This window comes from Corylus avellana, chromosome 3 (genome assembly GCF_965113065.1).
Source record: "Corylus avellana chromosome 3, dhCorAvel1.hap1.2, whole genome shotgun sequence".
In the NCBI taxonomy this organism is placed as follows: Eukaryota; Viridiplantae; Streptophyta; class Magnoliopsida; order Fagales; family Betulaceae; genus Corylus; species Corylus avellana.
In genome coordinates, this window is record NC_142492.1 from 9,792,045 (window position 1) to 9,815,481 (window position 23,437).

Consider the following 23,437-nt stretch of genomic DNA (forward strand, 5'->3'; position numbering starts at 1 on the left):
GTACATATGACTAGATACATCATGAAATTGGAATTGACCCTTACAAGCTTCTCGTTGCTGCTTCCACTAGATTTTATTTGCCTGGTGTGATGGAAGGCAAAGAAGCTATAGTGGAAGTAGCAAAAAGAAGCTGGGTAAGGGACTGCACTATATTGATTTGAAACAAAAAAAAAAAAAAGTACAAAAAGTATAGTACTGACTACAAAAGCAAAGGGCTTACAGTTCTACTAGCCCTCTTCCTCTGGCACAATATTAAGCAAAGCGCTTACAGTTCTACTAGCCCTCTTCCTCTGGCACAATATTCAGCTTTTTTGGAAATGAACAGATTTGAAAAGATATAAAAGCTCCAAAAATAATATTTTGAGATGATCCACAGCCATTGTTAGGATTTAGGCAACTTAATGGGTCAGCTGCCCAAGAAGCCGGCATTTCTTGCAATTGCTGAGGATAAAAAAGCAGGCTTCAGGTGATCAGGATCATTCCAAGGTAGGCCAAAATGAAGGAGGGTTTGCTTTGACAATGGCTTTTTAGAAGGTGTTTTTTGTTTTTTTGGTTGTGATGTGACATAAAGGTAAAAGTAGTTTTGAGTGTTTTGTGTTTTGAGTTGTTTGCAAAAAAGCAACCTCAAAAGGTGTTGCCAAATGAGCCCTGAATGTTTAACTGTCAAATGTGAAGACCTTAAACATTCGTTATCCTCCAATCCAATGACAACCACTTTTCATAAGGTTGGGCTATGCAGTACTGCGTTGTAACCATTTTGATTTGTAGATTTTGGCCCTTCGGGGATCAACGATCTCAAGAGCAGCAAGCACACACTTGTGGTACGAAAAATCTTCAACTGTCCCGTCCATCCGTACCACTTCAAAGCACCGCGTATTCTGATGCTTATGGTGGCACCCAATCTGTAAAAGATAGGGGAAAGAATTATCACCAAACCATCCACGGAAAACATCCAATATAATCAAATCAAATATGTCATGAACATTAATAGTGACCACTTATAAGCAGGGACTTCGGGCACAAATCCCCATCTTTTCAATCTTTAAATGATTTGCAGCCAAGCTGCAAACTCGAGCTGCATTCATCTCTTCATGATGTTATAGTCTAGCAAGAAATTAAGGTTTTCGAGTCTACAAGCACTTCAAAAGCAACAGTTCAGGCTTTCTGTTGATCTTTCAGGTTCTATACTTCTGTGCAAACATATGAAAGAATTTTTTATTTTTTTTAACAAGCTTGAACCCACACCCTCACCTGAACTTTGCTACACATGGATAAATAAACACTTCTAATGTAAGTAAGGAGAGATTTCTGTATAGAATACAACCATGTGTATTATTTAAAAAAACAACACATTAATGACAAAGCAATACAAAAGTCATATTCGTGCCAACTAAAACCCTTGGAAAAAGCAACTTGTGTTCATTTCCATTAAAAAGATCTCCTCTACAACTGATCAAACTCCAAGTATATGTACACCCACGCCTAGTCCTCCTCTCCCTTATTTATGGAAGGAAGAGATGCCATTTCATCAGAGGACTAGTTGCTAAAAGAAGTAGAAAATTATTAAAGGTTTGACCAACTTATTTCCTTTTTCTTTACAAAATTTTGTATACCTTTATGTCCTGAGCTCCACTTCCAATCTTTTCGTCCCTTCGAGGATGAAAATATAAAGCCCTCATCAAAGCTGACTTGTCTTTTTCATCTAAACTGTGATTGATGGGATACCTACAACCAAAACAGGTATGGTTCTATAACGAAATTCCAGCCTAATAATTCAAAAAAAAAAAAAAAAAAAAATCATATATATACACAGAAAGGGAAACAAAAAAATAAGGGGTAAACATCACATCATTCGCAGAAGTATCATATTAATGTTGAAAAGCAAAGCACCAAAAATAAGACTATTTGCTATTAATATCAGGTATGACCCTTGTGCATACTAAAAAACCTATACACAGAAAAGCAAATCAACATAGAACTTCCCGTTGCAGTTTAAGATGATGCCACCAATAACTAAAGATAATCAATCAAAATTCAAAAAGAAAACTTCGGGGGAGTACAGCTTATTCTTTTTTATTTTATTGGTAAGTTACACATGCACTAATGAGCCTTGAACCCATGAACTCATCTTCTATCTTGTTCTAAGTGGAAGGTGCTATTTGAGCTCAAACTTATTGGACTAACAGCATATTCTTAGTAACTCAAAGGTAATCATCAACCAGTCAAATTGTGCTACAGAGGAATGCCGTTCAGCTTGGACATTGGCAAGAAAAGTTTCTTTGACATGAGGGTCCAAAGATTTGGAATTCTCTTCCCTTGTGTTTAGTAAAACAATTTGGAAAGATAGGAATATAGTAGGACATTTGAGACCATTTTATGATTGGCTGACAGCCAATCAAATCTTAATTTTTGAGACCATTTTATGATTGGCTGACAGCCTTAGGCAGTGTCCATTCCAGGTCTCTTTTGAATTTTGGAGAACTATTCCCCAAATCTATCTCTCATTAGCAAAATCTCCCTGCCTCGTTTTGCTGAAGCTCTACCAGTATGGTACTGTGCTCCTTTTTAGTGTCTCTATATTTGCTGAACACTTCCCAACCCTAGACACTCTAATATCCTTTTTCAAATCAAACCTACTCCCATCTCAAGTCAAAAGGTAGATAATAAAGACATCCCATTGCTTTGATCAGGAGTGTTCGTAGTGAATGGTGGTAAGATCTTCTGAACTTCAGATTGTAATACTTTAGGAGCAGTGTAATAGAGCTTTCTCCTCTTTCTAATAAATTTTATATTATTAAAAAAAAAGTACTTAAAGGTAGCGCCTTCAAACCAAAACAAAAGATATTAAGACAATACTGACCTCTTTCCTGGACAACACCAAAGAGGGCACATCTCAAGGAAACCCATGGAATTATTGTTGGACTTCTTAATCATGTATTACTTTCATCCTTTCTTAGTTAAACTGAACTCCCATCCTCCAGATCAAATAATATTTTATAATACATTAATGCCTTTTACTGATGGTAAGAACTCTCTAAGACGTCAGTGACTTGAATTAATGTATTAAAATCGATATAGAATTTTTTTTACTAAAACTATTTTTCAATATGAGAGTCTTACTAGGTGATGCCATTAAATTTGAAAAACACAGACATTGTTTTAGTTGAGAGTCCCATTGAGCTAGGAAGATGGATAATGACAAGTAAAAAAATATTGACAAAAAATCACCACTCATAAATTATTAAGGAGCCTCTAAGAGTAGCATGAGAGAATGCAGCACAATATACAAGGCTAAAAAAGAGGAGAATCATTGGAGGTCTTAACTTACTTGTGCAGTAGAACCCTCAATCCATGGGCCCAATTCAGAATATCATTTGCTGTCAAAAAACTTCTTAAGAGTGTTTTTGATATTTCTGACTTTTTAAGTCCTTTTGGTACAAGATCGCCATGCTTGTAGGCAAATTGAGCATCACATTTGTCAGACATACTTTTGTGTATAACAGGCATTTTGATCTGTATATTCTGTTCATCAGAAATAATTTTGCTGCCCCAAAGATTATAAACATCTACAGGCTTCAAAACCTCATTCCCCTGATTAATGTGATTGAAAGGATTAGATCATTGGAAGACAAAAAATGCAATGGCAATATAGGCATGATTAAAAGTATAAGAATCCTAGTGAATACAGTCCATAGAGTTGGTTGAGTTTCACTTTGTATATTTGTCTGTTAAAGAAGACTGATCAATTTAGTGACAGGGATGCAAGAGAAAAAATGAAAACGGCTAGACAGGAATGCTTAGCAAAGCTGTCCTCATTTAGGGAATCATAATTGCATCTCAAAAAGCCTTGAAGGTAATAACACAACTTGATTTTAATACAAGCGTTGAATAAAAATCAACATGCCACAACTTCTCAAATTTATCTCAAAAAAGCTTATCAAGGCACAGGATCCATCAGAATTCCGCAGTTAAACATGCTTCATCAAGAATTTGCTAGGATATATAATCTACTAGGAAGTCCTTGTCTAGCATCTTAGTGAAGAACAAAAGAAAAAGGAAGGATAACAACACATTATCTACCTTCCCAGAATATATAATATCAAAGTGACCACCAGTCCCTGTAGGAATAACCTTTCCCCATGCCAATGCATCAAGGTTACCCTTAAGATCATCCACAACACCAGCCTTAGCAGCTTTAATAAAGCACGCACCAGGGCTCTGCACAAGTAACAGAACACAACACATAATTTCCTTAATTTGAAAAGTAATAGCAATACCAAATTAAAGACAAACGTATATGAGAACTAACAGAGAAACACGCTTGCATAAAGGGTGACGAGACAGATGCATGTTCTCTATGTTGTGCAATGCCTTTTGCATTCAAGCCAACAAACTCTCCTGTAGCTGATAGACTATCAGCAACAAGCAGCAAATGCCGAGGAAGTATAGACTTGCCAGTATCAGATATTGCAGATTCCAGCCTCTGCGCATGAAAATGGTTAAAAATAAGTAACAGTTTCCATGAACCTTGAATGCAACTCCTGGGTGTTCCAGAAGAAACAAACTTTAGTGGAGGGAACGCACATTGAGAAAATATTTCCATCCAGCATCTATTCCATAGGCCAAACAGAAATCATGAACATTATCTGGATGACTTCTTGACCAATCGATCATATCCATTATTTGTAGACAGTCATTCTTAAGCAAACTCCAGAGATTTGTTCTATAAGAGTCTCCTGACATAGAAACCCTCAAGTATAGTTCACCACAAGAACTATGACGACAACTTGATAGATTAGGCAGATCATGCCACAAAATATCCACCTTCTTGATCTCAGGGTAACCTACAGAACATTTTAGAAAATTCAGTAATTAGAATAAATAAGTCATATCAAGCATAAATGATACACTCAGCAAACAATAAATAGATTAAAAAAAAAAAGTAATTTAACCTATAGAAACGGAAACACCAAAGCAAGACTAAAGAGATGCCCTAATGCATACCAACCTTTAACAACAGCTCCAAGAAGGAAAGGTATGACTGACTGTCGAACTGTATCCAATTGTAAAGAAGAATTCTTGGAGATCTCAGCTATTGTGACATTGACGCAAAATGTATCATTATTTCCCTTCTGTGTTTCAGCTACAGAACAACACCTGCCATTTAAGCAACCAAGTCAAAAAGGGCAGTAGAGCTCAAGGTAAAATTTAAATGCACGTGCTCACAGTGAAATATTTGCCTCACATGTGAGAAATCGTACATGTGGAACATGCTAAAACTGCTTGTAGCCAATGTCTCCCACAAGTTTCTTTTCATTATTTATAATTGTATATATTCAAATTTTAAGTTTATGTTGTTTAAGCCTAACAAAAACAAACACTTCATAAAATTTATGCAATGTAATAATATTTAAGAGCTCAAAAAAACAGCTTGGACATGAAAATAATAAGCAAATGATAAATAGTACGTACCTATATATTTTACTGGTTTTAACTTGGATAAAGTAACAATAAAAGTTTGCATTGTGACCAACTATTTTCAATTCTCATTTTTTTCAAAATGTGGACTCGGGTAAGATATTTATTTACAGTGTATGAATTTGATTGAATAATGTGTGACCAAGAACAATCATTCGCATGATTGTTAGCTGTATATTTTCAAGATATATAAGTTAGTGTAGTCTTATGTCAATGTTATGATAAGATTAAGTGTTAATCTAAATTAGTAGAAAACCATAGGTAGCCATAAAGGATGGCTGTAAACTCTCAAGCTTAAAGAAGTTGTTAATCTTGATTAGAAAAGAAACAAAAAAAAAAAGACAAAATTTCCATCTAAGAAAAAAAAAAAACTAGCATGCTATTAAGATATAGAGCTAATTAGTTATGTCTAACAACAAGGCCTTAGTTGTTGTAATAGCCATAAAGGATGGTTGTAAGCTCTCAAGCTTAAAGCAGCTGTTAATCTTGATTAGAAAAGAAACATTAAAAAAAAAAAAAAAAAGAAGATAAAATTTCCATCTAAGGAAAAAAAAACTAACATGCTATTAAGATATAGAGCTAATTAGTTATGTCTAACATCAAGGCCTTAGTTGTTGTAATAACAACTTATAGAGGAAAGATTTTAATTAATAAGGAAACCAGGCTTTTGGTCACAAAAAAAAAAAAGACATGGTCATAGTACTATATCGAACACCTTCATACTTTCGTAAACCAGTCGTATTTCGTATGAAAACATGAGTAAAGTTTTAAAAATGAAACAAAAATAAAGTTTTCTCCACAAGAGATTGAGAAACATGTCATAACTTACATTGTGAGAGAGAGAGAGAGAGAGAGAGAGGAAGGGAGATTAAAACAACAATGTTGAATCTTTGAGATATGTTAAATATCAATTATCTTAGAACCTTAAGTAGGTAGAAAATGGTAAATTTAATCATTTCATTAATGCTTTAACATTTTTCCTCACGTGTGAGCTCGAACACCCCCTCAACAAGTAATGCCCAACACGTTGAATATTTAACATGAAATTTTCATGGGGTAAACTATGGAATCATAGATCGAACTCATGATCTCTACTCTGATACCATGTTAAATCATTAGTTATCTTAAAAACTTAAGTTAATAAGAAATAACAAATTCAATCACTTAATTAATACTTTAACAAGATAAAATAAAATGATTGGAGAGACTCTTTGTTTCAAAATTTGATCAAAGATACAATGAATGAGATTAATTATATCTTGTTTCTATGTTTGGTACATAGAATGGATATTCAATTAGAAAAATGAATAATTATTACTAGGAATGAAAGATGGTGATGAAATAGTTATTCATATTCCTTAGTTTGGTGACAACACATATGTTGTCAATGGAATTGAATCAAAATCACTAAAAACACTGAATTAAAAAATAAAATTATATATAAAATAAAAATAAAAACCTACATTATTTTTTTTTTCAAATCCAAATAAAAAAAATATTCCCATAGAAATAGCTATACCTAAAAATGGGTGCAGTCAAACAAAAGATAGTTATTCCCATGGAATAGTCATTCCATTCCGGGGACTTATTCCGCAAACCAAAAGTGGCCTAATTGATTTTTGGAATTTAAGAATCTTCAAAAAAAAAAAGAAAAAAAGAAAAAGAGATGTACAATTGGTTGCAACCACAATTTGGAGACCCAACTGATATGCATACATACATATGTGTGTTATTTTGAAATCTCGATAAATTAGAGCATGCTGGTGACAGCAAGTACTTTTACAAGTATATATTATGAATTAAATTAAGCTTGGAGCACCAGCGCAAAACAGAACTTCAAAAAGCTTAGGAACAAAAGTTTCATTGTAAGACATCTAAAGCAACCTAACAAAGAGAATGACTCAAAGTGAGTGTAGCAGCTACATTCCATGACCTAGCACTAAAATTCAGATGCATGACTCACTTAAGTTAAAAAGGCCTTCCTCTAGGCATGTAGTTCAATGATGCTTTCTCCTGGGATCCATAGTTGAGAGGTGTGAATGTTATTCAGCTCGTTATTGTCATACGCTTTACATGTAAAACAGCTATGCAACATTTTGTTCTAAACAAATTCTTATTTACTCTGTTCAAATTCATAATTTATATCTGTACATATCCAGATGAAAAATAATCATAGAATTACAATAACAAATTGACACAATCTCAGCAAGTTAATACCATATTCACTTGTTCTAAGAAATTATAGATATTGAATATCACTTAAAAATTTAGAAAACTTTTATATAATAGCCAAAACAAATTATCTTCAAAATTCCGGAAATTTAGGCACTAATAAAATGGTAATAAGTAGCACCTATGCTTGACATTTATTTTGGTTATTAATTGGTTCGTGTTAACATGTGACATTACTCCCATAGGTAGGCATATTATTTTCAACCAATTACCACGTTATGAGTTTTGGCAAAATTTCAATTCTCAGTAGACAAAGAACATATTCCTGTTTCAAACTAAAAATGCAGTGAATATACTGTAAATCCCCCTTTATAACTGTTAACTAAATCTTTAGCTCCACAAAAGAAGCAGCTTACTTGCTTGTTATTTGCGCTTTGGAAAGATTCAATTTTGACTCTGTTCTGGAAGAGTTACACCTCCTGTAGAGGGAATTGATGACTGAATGCACCTTTAGTCCTCTTCTCCTCACAATTTCCTGAAAGTACACATATTTATACCAGATATACGGGAGTTGCATTAATGTAGAAAATATATGAATTTCCAAATAGCACTACCTTGCATATATGAAAATGGCAAACCCAAGGACTGAAATGCATCTTGCTACAAGTCTGTGGGGAAAAGCTAACACCCACAGAACAGATAAATTAATATCAAATGAAAACAAGAAAAATGTACCAATTGTTAAAGTAAAACATGAAACAGGAGTTAAGCAAATAAGAGAGAAATGAAAACTAACATTATCATGACAGTAGACACAATGTCTGAAAATATTAGTCTCTCCAAATGATTCTTAACTTCTAAGGCTCCATACTCGAGCCCATGCCTCCGTCTTCCAAGTTTCTTGGACAAAAAAATTGACATAGTTCTGTCCGTCTTACGTTTTTTCGAACCAGACTCCAGAACATTCTGTACCATTAAATCAGAACATAAAAGTTTAGTCAAGAATTCCCGAAAGACAACAATATGTAATGCATTTAATCAGCAAAAACATCACTTACCACTCTGAGGATTCAATGAACCCATATATGCATAGAAGATAGCAAGTAACCAACGTAATGGAAGTCCATGGACAGGTCATGCCCCACTTCCAGAGAAAAGAAAAAACAATGATCTACTAGAGCATGAGCTCCAAAGACCATAACAAGCTAATGCCAGGAATTATAAGTAATTTTCATTATCAATATCATTAATTAAGCGCAAAAGGGCACAACCCTAATACACAGGGAGTATACAAAAAAAACCCCTAATCTAAAGAAAAAAAACAAGAAGTCAAAAAATCTACAATACTAGAAACAAGCAACTATTTTAATAAAGTTTTTTCATTACTTATCAAAGAAAAAAAAAACTAGAAACAAGCAAACTATGATGGGCAAATATGTGTATATAAAGTGTTGAACACAATCTTCCGCCACTCTGTCACCAAAGTCTTTACATCTTCAAGGTTTTAATTACCATGCTAAGGAGTATGTTTCATTGTCGTCCATATCTTGGTCAAGAAAATACCTCAAGTGTCTTCACCAATATGAAAAATAGATCGAAAATATTTTGGAGAATGGAGAATACATAAGAAAAAATATCAAATAGGAAAGTTGGAGCATCATGAGAAATTACAGGGGTGGTAGGACACACGTCTTAATGGTCAATTGTTTCTTTTGTGAAGCAGGGGAAGGGAATCATTTACTAAAAGTAGATTCAGTGAAGTGCATTGGTTGAAGTGTAATTTTACAGAATTCATTAAACATGATTCTGACAAATTGACAATTGACTTGCACACATTTAGTTAATGCTATTGCAGGTTATCTCATATATTTCCCCAAAACAAGATGGCATGGAAACCATACTTGAACTGTTGAGAGAGAGAGAGAGAGAGAGAGAGAGAACACCTTCAGATTCAACAGTGGAGAAGTTTCAAGTAGGCTAATTGGTTGGTCCAAAGCACTGTATGCGGCTTCTGAAATGGCAGAAGCTGAAAATGAACCAACAGGCTGGCCACCTATCCCATCATGAGCATCAACGCTCCCACCAAACAAGTCGTCAGTGCTGCTGTTTGGAGTAGATGCATCCTTCTTACTATCATAAGAGAACTGAATAAGTTGATTACCATATGCATTTCTCACTGTTCCATCATATGCTGTGTACAAATCACGCATTAAGAACATAAGACGACGGTTCAAAGTCCCAGGTAGATCAGCATTGTCACTAAAAGAGCTATCTCGACTTGTGACTGAATGAACAAAACATTCTAGAGGATTCAAACCAGTTATAAAAGAATTCTCAACAACAGCATATGGAATGTAAGACCGAGTATGTTCAGGAGTGTCATCAACCTTCTGGACTGAACCAAGTTCCTTCTGATTATTCCAAGCAGCACATGAGAGCTGGTGGGGAATTCTAAATGATAGTCGAACCAGTGAATGTTGCAAGCCAAGACACATGCTATGCTGGACCAATTTCAGCAAATTACCCTTGCTTCCAGCCTTAAACATAGTCAACAAGGAGTTGTCCTTACCTGCATACTTGTAGACTAAATTTTGGATATCCCGAAATACTTGCTTGAAAGCATCAACAGAAGCTTGACTGAGCGCAGCAGATTTTTGCTTCTCAAAGCACAAACGCTCCACATCAAGAACCACAGCATTCTCTTCGCCACCTTCGACGAGAAAATCACGACAAGAATCCAACATCAACTGTTTGAAATTACACGTCTGATCTGCTTCTTGTAACCCACAACGGATTTCATCCATCATGTTTTTCCACGAGCATGAGTCAGAGGAGAGGTATAAGTCCAAAAGTGAAACACTCAAGCCCCTCATTGACAACCACTCACAGAGAACTTCCTGAGCAGTATACAAGAAGTCAAGTACCTTACCCTGGCAATGTTTGACCAGACTTTGAAAAAGGTTACTATTATTGTCACGCAACCAAAAAGATCCTTCAGAAGACAAAAGCTCTCCATTACTAATGTAAACACCATTTGAAGGAAAAACATAATCAAACCCTTGAGGCAGAAGCATGCTGAATAGTTGCTTGCCAGTCCAAACAAAACTATTAAGTGAGGGAACTTTGACAACTGCTGGTGACAAAAGTTGATGCGGGCAAAACATTTGCAGCTGCTGCATTTGGAAAAGGTTCAAGAGAACACCATCCTCCATGACCAAATGAGCAGCAGTTAAACTATCATGACTAAGTGAAAGAAGGTTCCTACCACTCTGCCCATTAATTAATTGTTTATCTAAACCAACAAGCTCACTAAGTTCAACTCTGGCATCAATTGATTGAGGAACATAGCCATGAAGACAATCACCATCAAAATCCCCACGAAAAGGAGAACAGCAAAGTGGGTTTATAGAAAGAACTGAAGTTACTGGTAGGATCTTAACACATAGAGCTATAAGGGAGTGTTTATGTATAGAAGGAGGTCTGTTTATCAACACAATATCCCCATCATTCAAAGGCCTATATATAGTGTCCCCAATTTGGAGCTCAGTGATACGACGCACACGAACCAGAATACCTTTTCTACGAACATAAACCTCTCCCTTCTCAATGAAACATAATCTACAACAATCACTTAACTTATCAAAGTTCCACCTGTTCAAACGCTCAGAAATATGCAACCTCTCAGCAACATGACATGGTATACCAATTTCACTGAGCTTGATATGTGGATCACCAACAACCACCATGCGGAAACAATGATCACTCCGCTTCCCAAGTACAACATCTTTCATCCATCTCAACCCAGAAGAGTGTGAGGGATCTGCCCCTTTTGTTTGCTGGCCATATACCAAATCTTTATTTGAAGACACATCTGAGCTTAACTGCATATTAAAAGTATATATAAGCAAAATGAATAATGATCCACAAAAAAACTTACTCAAATACTGGGAGAAATCAAGGTTGTGCAGCTTGCCTTCGAAATTTTCAGGCAGTCCAGGGCACGAGAACCTAGCTCATTAGCTATCCCCCTAAAATCAACCAACTTCTTGTAGGCCCTGGTCCGTTCATCCTGCAATGCTTAATCAGGTAGAATCAGCACAAGTAGAAAACGAGAAATTCTGCAAGATTATGTGTGAAGGAGAGCAGTGAAAAAGAGAATTCTTACAAAGATCAATCGCTGTCCATTAGAAAATGCATGTGTAACTTCAGTCACACGATGACAATTCGGTGTAACTGGGAAACAGTTGAGAAAAAGTGAATCTGTCCTCAAAACAAACTTCTTGATCAGCTTTGGATCGATATCATCCAACAAATAATGGACCTGAAAACCAAAAATAAGGCATCATAAAAGAGGGGACATCATAGACCCTCAAGTTAGCATAAGAACTAGAAGAATGACTGACTGTGAGAACCATTAGAACAAAGCCAAACAAACAGCTCAGTAATTCTGAACAAAATTGGTGAACAGAACAAAGCATGGTCTGCAGAGAAAAATGAAGAATAAAAAAGATGGTAAAAGTATCCTAGCGATATGGTTTGATGTGATACTCTTGGTTGGTGTAGTTTTGGCCTAGTTACTTACTACTAAAAGTACTTTAGGCCTAGTAAATTTTCCTAATCCTTAGGGATGATTGCAAAAGCTACTAGAACATACATTAACTACTTTTCTCCTATCACCCACTAGCCAGTACTTAAGAGGAGAACTATTTAAGCAGATGAATAAAGATATTAAATTATTAGATAGATTCCACCTCTAGAAGATTGGTTAATTGGTTGATTAAATTTGAGCAGATCCATAAAAAATAGCAAGTTAGCAGCCATGTCGTACTATTGTTAGAATGTAGTAACAAATCCAAATTCAGAGGATTTAGTTGCACTTCTAGAAGCTACAGCATGAAGGAATGGTCTCTTGGTAGGAAAAAAAAAAAGAATTATAGGAATTGCATATTGAAAGAGATACATTATGGATGATTAATGAGAAAGCAAAACATCCCTTGTAAAATAAATAGCCTTCCCTTACATTCTTTTTGTCTATAAGCAAATTTGGAGATAATAGTCTCTCATTTCCATAGAGAATATTTTGGGGGAGGGAAAAAAAGGAAGAAGAAGAAGAAACAATTGTTTGGAAGCGAATAACAGTGAAGGCAGAAACCCACAATGCTTGATTTGGATTCCATGGCCTTTCACAATGCTTTAGAAGCCATACTACTTTCCATATAATAAAATTGAAAAAATAATTAACTGTCGCTAAGAATAAACCTCATTCCTTCTGGGTTTCCACAAAGAAAATACAAATAACCATTGATTCCCTGCATTTAGTTTTCAACTCTGCATATCAACATAAAATTCATAACCATATTATAGTTTGTAAGTGATAGAAAAAGATAGGATTAGTAGTGGAGAAGGCTGGGGAAGGGAGGAGTCAGCACATGAACCCCAGATTTCCACTTTTATAGTCCTTATTTAACACTATCAATATCATACTCTGCCTCAACATAGAGTTTTTTTCGTTTTTTTTTTCTTTTTTTTTTTTCTTTTTCTTTTTCTTTTTCTTTAAATCTCAGTTTAACAACCGACAATTTTACAACATGAATGCGTTTTTATATGTATATGAGTGATAGTGTTTTATAGTTGGATAAATGGTCAAATGAAAATGGCTTCCAAATATAACTATTCAGGGATGCAATTTTAAAACAGCACGTAATCATGCGCTAATCACAATAATTCAAATGATCAAATAAGGTTGCAGAATTGAGACATCTATATTGGAAGGCCATGTTACCTGGGCATGTGATAGAACCCTTCTGTTTGGTTTCAAACAACTTTCTTCTTGTTGTTCATCTTTTGGAATAAAATCCCAAAAATCAGCAGGCAAGCCCCTAAAATTTTTCTTTTGAAACTTCTTTGGCAACTTTTCGTTTACCTCTGCTATAATTGCACTATTTCTAAAGAGTTCCGTAGAGGAAACTTTAAACTTCACTGTTGGATACCACTCTATTGACTTTCCCTGTTTATTATGGAAGCATGATTTTAAAATCACAAAGGCTTGAAAAGAAAAAAGATTAATAAGAGCATAGCAAACTTACAGTACAATATTTGCAACTCTTAGGTTGAGGATGGCTAGATACTGAATTCCCACCCTGCCACATGCATAATAAGGCGAGCATAAAACACCATCAACAACAAGCAATCAACTAGGAAACATGCATTTATCTAAAAGTTAAAGTATCCCACGTTACAATCCACAAAGAAGAGATATATGTGTAATGATAACTTGTAGCCAAGAACTTTATCATCCACAAAAGATCTACACAAATACAATAATTTTAGACAGTGAAGATGGTGTATAATATTAGAAACTTTAATGAGCTTACCCTCAATAAGCTAAAGTATGTTCCTGAATTGCTTTTGAGTGGATGCGATGGAGGTTCAAAGATTTCCTCTCCATCAAATTCTTCTGACATTTCGAATTTTAAATTGTAAGTTATTAGGGGACCTTTGGGATATTTTCTATGTACTTGAGTAGTATGCTTTTTACTTTTCTTTCATAATAAACATATTATTAGGAAAAGAAAAAGGATTTCTTTATCAGACAATGGAAAAAATTCCATAAGTAAGATAGGCAGATGTAGTTTGCACAAAGGTCAACACCAGATTTACACAAATCTTTTGGAAGAGATGCTCTCATGTTAACATTAATGCTGATACAGCTAGTTTTAACCCAATTAATGCCAGAAACAAGTTCAAGACAGAAAATAAATCAATAAGAAACTTCGATGCAAATTTAACGCATTCCATGCTCTATTATATAAATAAATCTAACCACATTCTGGTAAAGTGGAGAAAAATTTGACTTGCACAAAAAAACAACAGTTCTATTGTACAAAGAGTGAGGTACCTGACCTTGACCTTTACTTCTTGCCTGACAGATTTACATCCGGGGCAAATTCTGTTCAAAATCTTTACAACTTCCGATAAATAATAAGGATGGAGTATGGTGAATGGAAATTTGATAACCCCAAAATGACCTTAAAAATCAATAATAATAAATGTTTAGTGCATTTTCCAGTAAAAGTATGAAGAGGAACCCATCATGTAACATATATTTAATATCACTTGCCCAATCATACCTTCGCAGTATTTTAAATCATGGGCACCACATGTGGAGCATTGTGAAGAGGGATTTGGGAGTCCCAACTTAGGATCAGTGACCTCACTGACTGCATCAATCGCTATAACAGATATCTTCTCCTGTTACAGTATGACAATGTTAACTGTTTTTATTTTATGAATAACATTATCTAGATTACTACTCCTAGTAAAAGAGATTCAATGATCTTTCATGGAAAAGCCACGATTACACTGAATGGATCATCAACAGACAGAAGATAGCATTATTGACTCAAAGAATGCTTCAATAGCAAAATAAATAAAATTTTAGGCCATGGTTTACAAAGACAAGAACTTACCAACAAACACATGCCACAATTTGGCATATTAGGGTATGATATATATAAGGGATTGCGACCAGCCAGTTATGAAGAGAGTGAAACTTAACCAATTGAATGCAGCAACCCACTAAGGAACCCAATTCACGTTTCAAATTCCATCACAAACCCACATCATTGTGCATCATAAGAAGAATGTACAGATTGACCCACAAGCCCAATTAAATGTCTATTTTGAAACGATAGTACCATTTTTCTGATAAATAAATTTATTAAATGCACCAAGGGACACAACATAGTAGCATTTTCTGATGCAAAAAAATAAAGTTTTTAACAACACCACAGGACACAAAGGAAGTTAAGCATTAGTATATTATCTAATACACCGACATCAAACAAAAGCTAAAACACAAAAACATAAAAAGTTATTAAAGACACCAAGGGACACACATAAAGTTCATTATTAGTATTTAAGATAACACAGCCAGATCAAAGAACCATCAAAATACAAAAGTTTCTTCAACAAGTCAACTAGCCTCTGTCTCCACCACCCACATTATAGGAAATAGAAGAAAGTGCCTTTTCAATTAAATTTCCAGAAATCTAAATTCCTCACCCTTGAAATGCCATTGATTTCATTCCCAACCAAAGGCACCAAAATAAACATATATCTGCCTGTTTATATCAAAATTTTATGAAGGGACATCAAGCTAATAAAATTCACCAAAACCTGAACCTGTACTCATGTTTGATTCTTCAAACCCAACCTCGCCCCAAAATTAGCTTAAACCCCAATCTTCACCCATAAATGAGGTCAAGCAGGTAAATTAATTAACGCAACCCATTGCAATTCCTAATTAAAGATATTCATCATTTTTTTATTTATTTAGTATTGGCAGCTACTGGTTTGCAAGAAAAAACAAGCACTGGCAAACCACCAAATAAACAGCTAAAGCATCAACCAATTAAAAGTACTTACTATATCTGTCTGAGTAGAAAAATTAAAACTTATGCCAGTGAGCAGACCAGGTGGCACTTGTTGCTCTTCATGCAAGTCATAGTCCATGGGACTCGTATGGCAACAAATCAAACAGCCTGCATAGCAAACCAAAAAAACATTAAAATAAGAAAGGCTGAACAAGCTTCAAAATTTTCCAAGCACAGAAATTAACATGGTAGCATGACAGTCTGAACAAAACTTGATGTTTATCATGAAAAGCATGCTAAGGTGTAAAATGAAAGGCATAAAAAGAAAAAAGAAACACCCAGAATGCCTCTCCTTGACCAACTGAGTTTACTAGCATGGCATGCCCAAATACATGTGCCCAAAGTAAATAAACCACCAAATAATCAATCTTGGATGCCTAAGGAAAATACTAAGATTAAACTGGAAAATTTATAGGAGGCATAAAGTAACTTCTGACATTTTTTTTTTTTGATAAGTAATGTTGTATATATCACAAGCGCAAAAGGGCGCAACACTTAGTACACAAGAGAACGCCTAATTAGAGGAAGATAATAGAACAAGAAAATCGGAATAGCTAATCACTAAAGGAGCTAGATAAGAATTTGTCCAATTGAAGAGGGTATAGAAGAAAAAGGACTTAAGTTCCTCCAAAGTCCTCTCTAAATCCTCAAAATATCTCGCATTTCTTTCCCTCCACAAACACCACATAAGACAAAGAGGGACCATCTTCCACACCATAGCACTCTGAGAACAACCTCCCGTCCACCAACATGCAAACAAATCTGCCACACGCTATTAGGCATAACCCAAGACAACCCAAAACGACTGAAGAAGGCATACCATAAAGCACTGGCAACCTCATAGTGGAGAAGAATATGATCAACGGTCTCCCCATCCGATTTGCACAAACAACATCTATTAATCATGATAAGTTGTCTCTTCCTAAAGTTGTCCAATGTAAGTTGTCTCTTCCTAAAGTTGTCCAATGCAAGTTGTCTCTGCCTAAGGTTGTCCAATGTAAGTTGTCTCTTCCTAAAGTTGTCCAATGTAAGTTGTCTCTTCCTAAGGTTGTCCAGAGTAACTTCTGACATATTACTGTGGACATATGAAAACGAAATTCAATCAAAACCTGTCACATATGCTTATAAAAAATGTCTGCTATCTTAGCAGGTAAGGTCTTTGTAGGCAGCACTACAGCCTGATATCAAGTCTTCCAAGAGCTCGTACAACTACTTCACTAACTTGACCGCCAAAGAGGTTTAGGGAAAAGGAATTAAACATGCTCTTTTTTTTTTTTTTGATAGGTAAAATGAAGAGAAGGAATAAAACATGCTTATAAGTGAACATATGGAAAAGTTCAAAAGAATCTAAAAAAGCAATGAGATTAATGACAATGGTAAACGAAGTAAAACCCATCTCAAACTATTGCAGAATTTACCAATTTTTTCGTTCACAACTAGTTTATTTTACCCCTAATTAAGGTCTTATCTATTTATTGAATCATTCCATAGCTCCCTAACTTTGGTTGTGAATCACACAGCTTACATCTCTTACCCCTCAGCAAGAAAATGCTCAACCATATTGTCGAAGCTCCTCTCTTATTATGAGCTCATACAGAAAGTGAATGAATAGCATAAAAATCCCTCCTAACATAGTATTTTAGAATATGAAGTTCAGAATGTCCCGAAAAATTAGAGAAATTTTTGAATTGAGAAGGCAAAATAATGGGCAAAGATTTTCTTGTAGCATATGGAACAAAGAAAATTAGCAAGCAGAAATTTCAGATATCTTTCAAATTTAAACCATTTAATATTAGTTCATTCCATCCACAAAGTGGAAAGGGCGACAGTAGCTAGCATGTACCAACAATATATGAAATGTCAACAAACACAAAGTTTTTATATAGACATCCATTTCAAGTATAATTTGTTTAATTATGTTTTTAAGCATGTCATGCATAATATAGCTTCAACAGAATTACCATCCTTACTTTCTCCTCATAATGATAAATATAAGCTAAGGAATTAATTCAAAACTATATGATGAACTTTACGTAACTTCCACTATGCATGAAATTAATATTGTGTCCTAAATTCAAGGATGAAAAAAAAACATGTCTAACATTCGATATTAGCTACCGCATCAAGGACCTAAAAATTCCAAGTAATCCAAAATCAGAAACTTGTTAGTTTTCCTAAGGTATCAAGTGTGCTGTGAACCGAATAAAAAATGAGTTATACAGTCCTGGACCTCAATGTAGAAAACTAAATTGGTATAATTCCAGGCACAATGACTAAGGTAAATAGGAAAAAGAGTTTCACAGAAATATTCACTTCAAGAGATCAAGCATGAAAAGTCCCTATTACAGCACCAAAAAACAAAAAAGAAAAGAACTAGGCATACGTCAAAAAAAAAAAAAAAAAAAACGTCAGTTCATGGTACATGGCCACTTTGTGATGAATGTGGTACTGATGGCAACTCATGATACATAGGGTGTAAGGCTCCATGATTTCGGGCGGTAGACTTGAATTACACTTTACTAGTTTTATCATCTTCTCTACATGATATGATCTTACAACCAATGTAAAGATAGTAACAGAACAACAAAAAAGTAGTACCATGCTAGAAAATCTAAAACGTGGACAAACCAGAATCTAGGATCTGAACATGTCTTGATTGAAACTCATACATTCGAATTTGAACAGAGATCAGAATAATGAAACTCATGATAACAACGAACCATTACTAACCACAAAACTGACAAACAAGTTCCATCCTTAATTGATAAACACATCAAAGATACCATAAAAAGGACTTGTAGATTGATCAAATATGCAGAACAGATTATACCCTACTTATCAGATATTGAAACATGCGAAAAAAAAATTGAAATTTGTAAACTCTTGCTATTAGTTAACACAGAAAAAACTGTCATCACAAATAGGTAGCAGAACAAGTCCCCCACCTTCAATCAATCAAAATGTCAAACATAAACCGCCAATATCACTCATTGATCAATCAGGTATACGCATCAATTCATAAATTCATAAATTCATGTAGCAAACAAAACCTGATTCGCTCAAAAGTTCACATCTCAGACAAAAATACTGATCATAGCAGTGACAACAGATGACGCACCTGAAACCCGATTTTCCCGACAAATTTACGGGCAGCAGTAATCAAAACTGATCAGTAAACACAAAATTTCTATGCACATTGTTTAGAGTTCAATTATTTACCCCTTCAAAACCGATGATCAACATTACATGCAACACACTGAACACAGACCCGCCATCATGCCATGCACATTGCACAAAACCTTTCAATTTCAAGACCCCTTATAAACCCAGAAGCTATTTTCGCATGCAAATACAGAAAAATACCATAATCACCAAAAAGAGGAAAAGAAAAAAAAAAAACAACCCCACATTCAGCAATCAGATAAAGAACAAACTCCCATCAAACAAAACACGGAATGCAAGATTAATCATGGAAAACTAAACAAGAAAAAATAATAGCAAAAGAAAACTTTACTCACTCTCTCTTTGAAATAAGAAAACACGGGCTCTCTGTAGGACCGCTTTTGCGAAATAGATGAGAGAGTGCAAGGCCAAAATAAATACCCTATGGGGGATTTGCTCCGACCTCTGAGACAGTAAGACTGATACACTGAGCCGGACCAACCAACCAGTGTAGAGTTGTGAATAGAGAGGAAAATCTCAGAGAGCTCCTGGGTTCTGAATGAAGAAGAGGAAAAGAGCGACAGAGAAAAGTGAAAGGTTTTTTTAGTAACGCCGCCGGTCTGTTCCGCCTTAACCAAAAGACAAACGTTGAGTCCAAGAAGAACTGTGTGAGACCTGAGACCGAGATAAAAGCTTGTGGGTTGTGTCAGATATATAAACCCAACTTTTGTCAGCACAAAACAAGAAAAAACCCAACTTTTTGTTGTTGTTGTACGATTCAGGCCCCGAAAAATTATCAAGAATTTTGGGAACCAAAAAGGATTTTTTTTTTTTTTTTTTTCTTTTTTCTTTTTAACAACAGGTTGTTTATGTTTGTGTACTTGGTTTTTTTATCGGAAGATAAATATATTAATTAGTAAATATTATTTAAATAATTAAATTCACTTCTATCTTTTTCTTTTTCTTTTTATTTTTCATATTTGCACTCATTTTATCATTGGAGGATTTTGACATTAGATTTGTTTCAAATACTAGTGATGGTCATTGAAGACATGAACCGCTGGCCACATTTATTATTAATCACTTCTTATAATGGTATGTAGTCCAATCACCAATAGATTGGGACAAAATGAAAATTTTCTTTCCTATTTATTTGGAAAAACTTCACTTACTTTACAAATTTACGCTCTTTTTGTAGATACTTTTTTATTGTTCAAAATCTCTCACTTTGGTGTATCTAACTTTCGTTTTGTTCCAAATACTCCCTTACAGTTAGATATTAGAGTTAAATCAAACAGTAGAATGATTAAAATACCTTTATACCCCTACAATTTTTAAAAAATCCAAATTTACCCTTATTTATAAATAAAAAATTATTATTATTATAATGATTATATTAATAAAAAAATAAAAAATAAAAATAAATAAAAATAAATAAAAAATAAAAAAGAAGAAGAAAAAGAGAAAGGTGACCTCTGGAGGGTCACGACCCAATGGAGGGTCTATGCCGGTAGTCATTTGTGACCCAAGTGACCAGGGCGGGTCACTTGTGCGGCGGGTCATTTGTGACCCTCCGGTGGGTCACCACGATGGGTCTTCCTTTTTTTCTTTTTTTAATTATTTTTTAATAAAAATTGAGGGTATTTTAAGAATTCCACACCCCTCTGTTAAGATTTTTCGAAAAATCCTAACGGAAAGGGAAAAGTAAAAGGAAATAAAAATTGGATACACCGAAGTGAGAGATTTTGAACAATTGAAGAATATCTACAAAAAGCGCGTGAGCTTGTGAAGGTAAGTGAAGTTTCCTCTGTTTATTTTATAATCAACATTTGAAGTCAATATATATATATATATATATATATATATATATATATATATTAAATTGTGTTAATATTAATATTATATACACAATTTAGATATATTAAATTGTGTTAATATTAATATTATATACACAATTTAGATACACCAACGTGCCTCATTAAACCAATGGGTTATTTGGGTGCAGTCCAATTAAATTAGTTCAAAGTGTTCAAGTGAATTTAGGCTAAGAGTTTTGTTGGTGGGTGTCACAAATATTCTAATACAAGCATTGAGCACTTCCTTTTTTCTTTGTTCTTTTTTTCTTTTTTTCCTTTATATTCTTTCGTTTTGGGAAGGGTTTTTTGTCTTTTGGGTTTGCTGGGTTGGGTTACATGGGGAGACAGAAACGCCACCCTATGTATGCCCTAAGTTTTTTAGAATATTGTTGCTTTCCAAATATAGTGGTACATATATTTTAATCACCCTTATTATACGATATAATTTAGCTAACAATTATGGATGATTTAAGGCAAGTCATATATGGGATGGATCCAAATTCCCTATTATTCTTATTAAGAAAGGAAGCGACACCAAATAATAACAAGGGAGTGAGAGAGAGGCTCCCCTGCTAGCGCGAAAGGCTCAGCAAGTAAATGCTATCCCGACAACGAAGCTCATCTCCCATACCCTTATCCAAAAAAAGAGGAGAGATCATCAATCATGGAATCCTATCTGTAAGGTATCACAAATAATTAGCACTTTTTCGGGTAAAATTGTATTCCTTTTTTTCCAGAAAAAAAAAAAAGAAAAAAAAAGTAATACTAGAGATATTGCAAGTTTTATTGCAAAGTCCTTTAACAATGAATTAAGATCCTCTCCTGTTTCACAATAAATAGAACATTGCAGTTCATAATTAATGAAATAATTATATGAGCTAACATATCAATCATATACTCTTAATTATTTCACTGATTATTAATTATTGCATCGATTTGTAAATGACTTTATATGAAAAGTTCTAGTAACTGATGATGCATTCTCAAAAAAACAAGTATCAAAGTTACAAATTACATCATATGCATGCAATTCTCGCATATATTTTAAATACTTGTCAATCAAATATATCAACCCAATTTTAAGAAGAAAAAATATATATTTTTATTTTGAGAGAATGTCATTTCAACCCTAATAAAATGTTTACTACCCTATTATCTGTATCAAAAACACTAAAATCTTGTCTTGCTTTTTTATTTTAAAGGATGTCATTTCAACTGTCCAAAATATTGCTGTCGTGTTCTCTTCTCACATGGTAGGGTCATGAAATAAAAGAGAGAAAATACAAAAACAATATTGAAATGATAATTTGTCTTTATACTTTTTTTCTTTAGTTTTTCTTTCCAATGGGGAATTAGTGAGGATTTGGGGAGCCATTATTAGCTCAGATTTCAAAGCTAGAGGGGGTAGTGATCATTAACTCTCATTCCAAAGTTAATTGTTAAAGATGAAAACTAACTTAATCTTGCTTTCTTAAACCTTGACAACCTAATGGCCTACAAATTTGACATTGGTCTGGTTGATTATTAAGCTAACACTCAAATCTTAAACAAATGCATTAGAAGTATCACCCACCAACATTTCCATTGAATATTGAATATGCCTATTTGTGTAAGATGGGGGTATGTTGGCAACAAAGGGTGAAGTTGACTTGATCAGGATTGGTTGCACTAAATTGCAACAAATGTGGGCAATCTTTGTTGAGATTGAGAGTCTCAAGTCCACTTGTCCTAAGCAAGTGGACTCACCCTAAATTGCTCAAAATTGACAAGTCCAAACCTTCTCAATGTAAAGCTACCTAGTTGGCTGCAGTTCGGTCAATGAATTGCAGCCAATCCTAATAAAAGTTTACCATTAAAGTACATATGTTGACTAAACCAACTTATATGGTAGTTTTGTTGATTAATAATAATAATAATAAAAGAATGAAAAGGGCACTGGATTAGGTGGATTTGAATCTCCTACACTTTGAGTATCCAAATTGTTAGTCATCATAAAGAGAGGAGTGGCATAATCCACTTATCTCTACCTCCCCCAAACAGCCCTCACCTACTATCGAAACAAGTGGACCCCACAATTCCTCACTTTATAAACGTGCCCAAATTGCCAACAAATTCAGCACTTAAATGTATAAATTATCTTCCATGTTAGGTTTGGTGGTTACACATCATCGAATGTTTGAAGTACAGACAAATGATTTGGATCTCCAATAGTTTTATGTCTTATAAGAACACTCAAACCTATAGTTGAATTTGTAATCACCGTAATGTTTGTTGTCTTTAGCCAGTCCAATATGAATGAGAGCAAAAGACGTTAGTCTATAAGGGGCTCTGATA

The 23,437-nt window shown here is 34.4% G+C and overlaps 1 protein-coding gene across 1 annotated transcript; it reads right to left on the bottom strand.

Moving 5' to 3' along the window:
- Positions 1-17: 17 nt before the first annotated feature.
- NRPD1A (nuclear RNA polymerase D1A) lies at positions 18-19,910 on the bottom strand. Its single transcript, XM_059586740.2, has 19 exons — positions 19,604-19,910; positions 16,078-16,193; positions 14,781-14,901; positions 14,554-14,678; positions 13,737-13,790; positions 13,433-13,657; positions 11,816-11,971; positions 11,624-11,719; positions 9,594-11,531; positions 8,447-8,616; positions 8,265-8,331; positions 8,067-8,185; positions 5,009-5,157; positions 4,585-4,844; positions 4,310-4,483; positions 4,081-4,218; positions 3,329-3,591; positions 1,614-1,725; positions 18-902 (listed from the first exon to the last, which is right to left on the bottom strand). The coding sequence occupies exons 2-19, from the start codon at positions 16,162-16,164 to the stop codon at positions 732-734; spliced, it is 4,425 nt and encodes a 1,474-aa protein (XP_059442723.1). The 5' UTR covers positions 16,165-16,193; positions 19,604-19,910; the 3' UTR covers positions 18-731.
- Positions 19,911-23,437: the final 3,527 nt, after the last annotated feature.

Coding starts and splice junctions, on each gene's coding strand:
- NRPD1A (XM_059586740.2), bottom strand. CDS start 16,164: ATGGACTATGACTTGCATGAAGAGCAACAAGTGCCACCTGGTCTGCTC. Junction 11,720..11,815: donor ATGGACAGCGATTGATCTTT/GTAAGAATTCTC, acceptor TAAGCATTGCAG/GATGAACGGACCAGGGCCTA. Junction 4,219..4,309: donor TTATGCAAGCGTGTTTCTCT/GTTAGTTCTCAT, acceptor TTACTTGTGCAG/AGCCCTGGTGCGTGCTTTAT.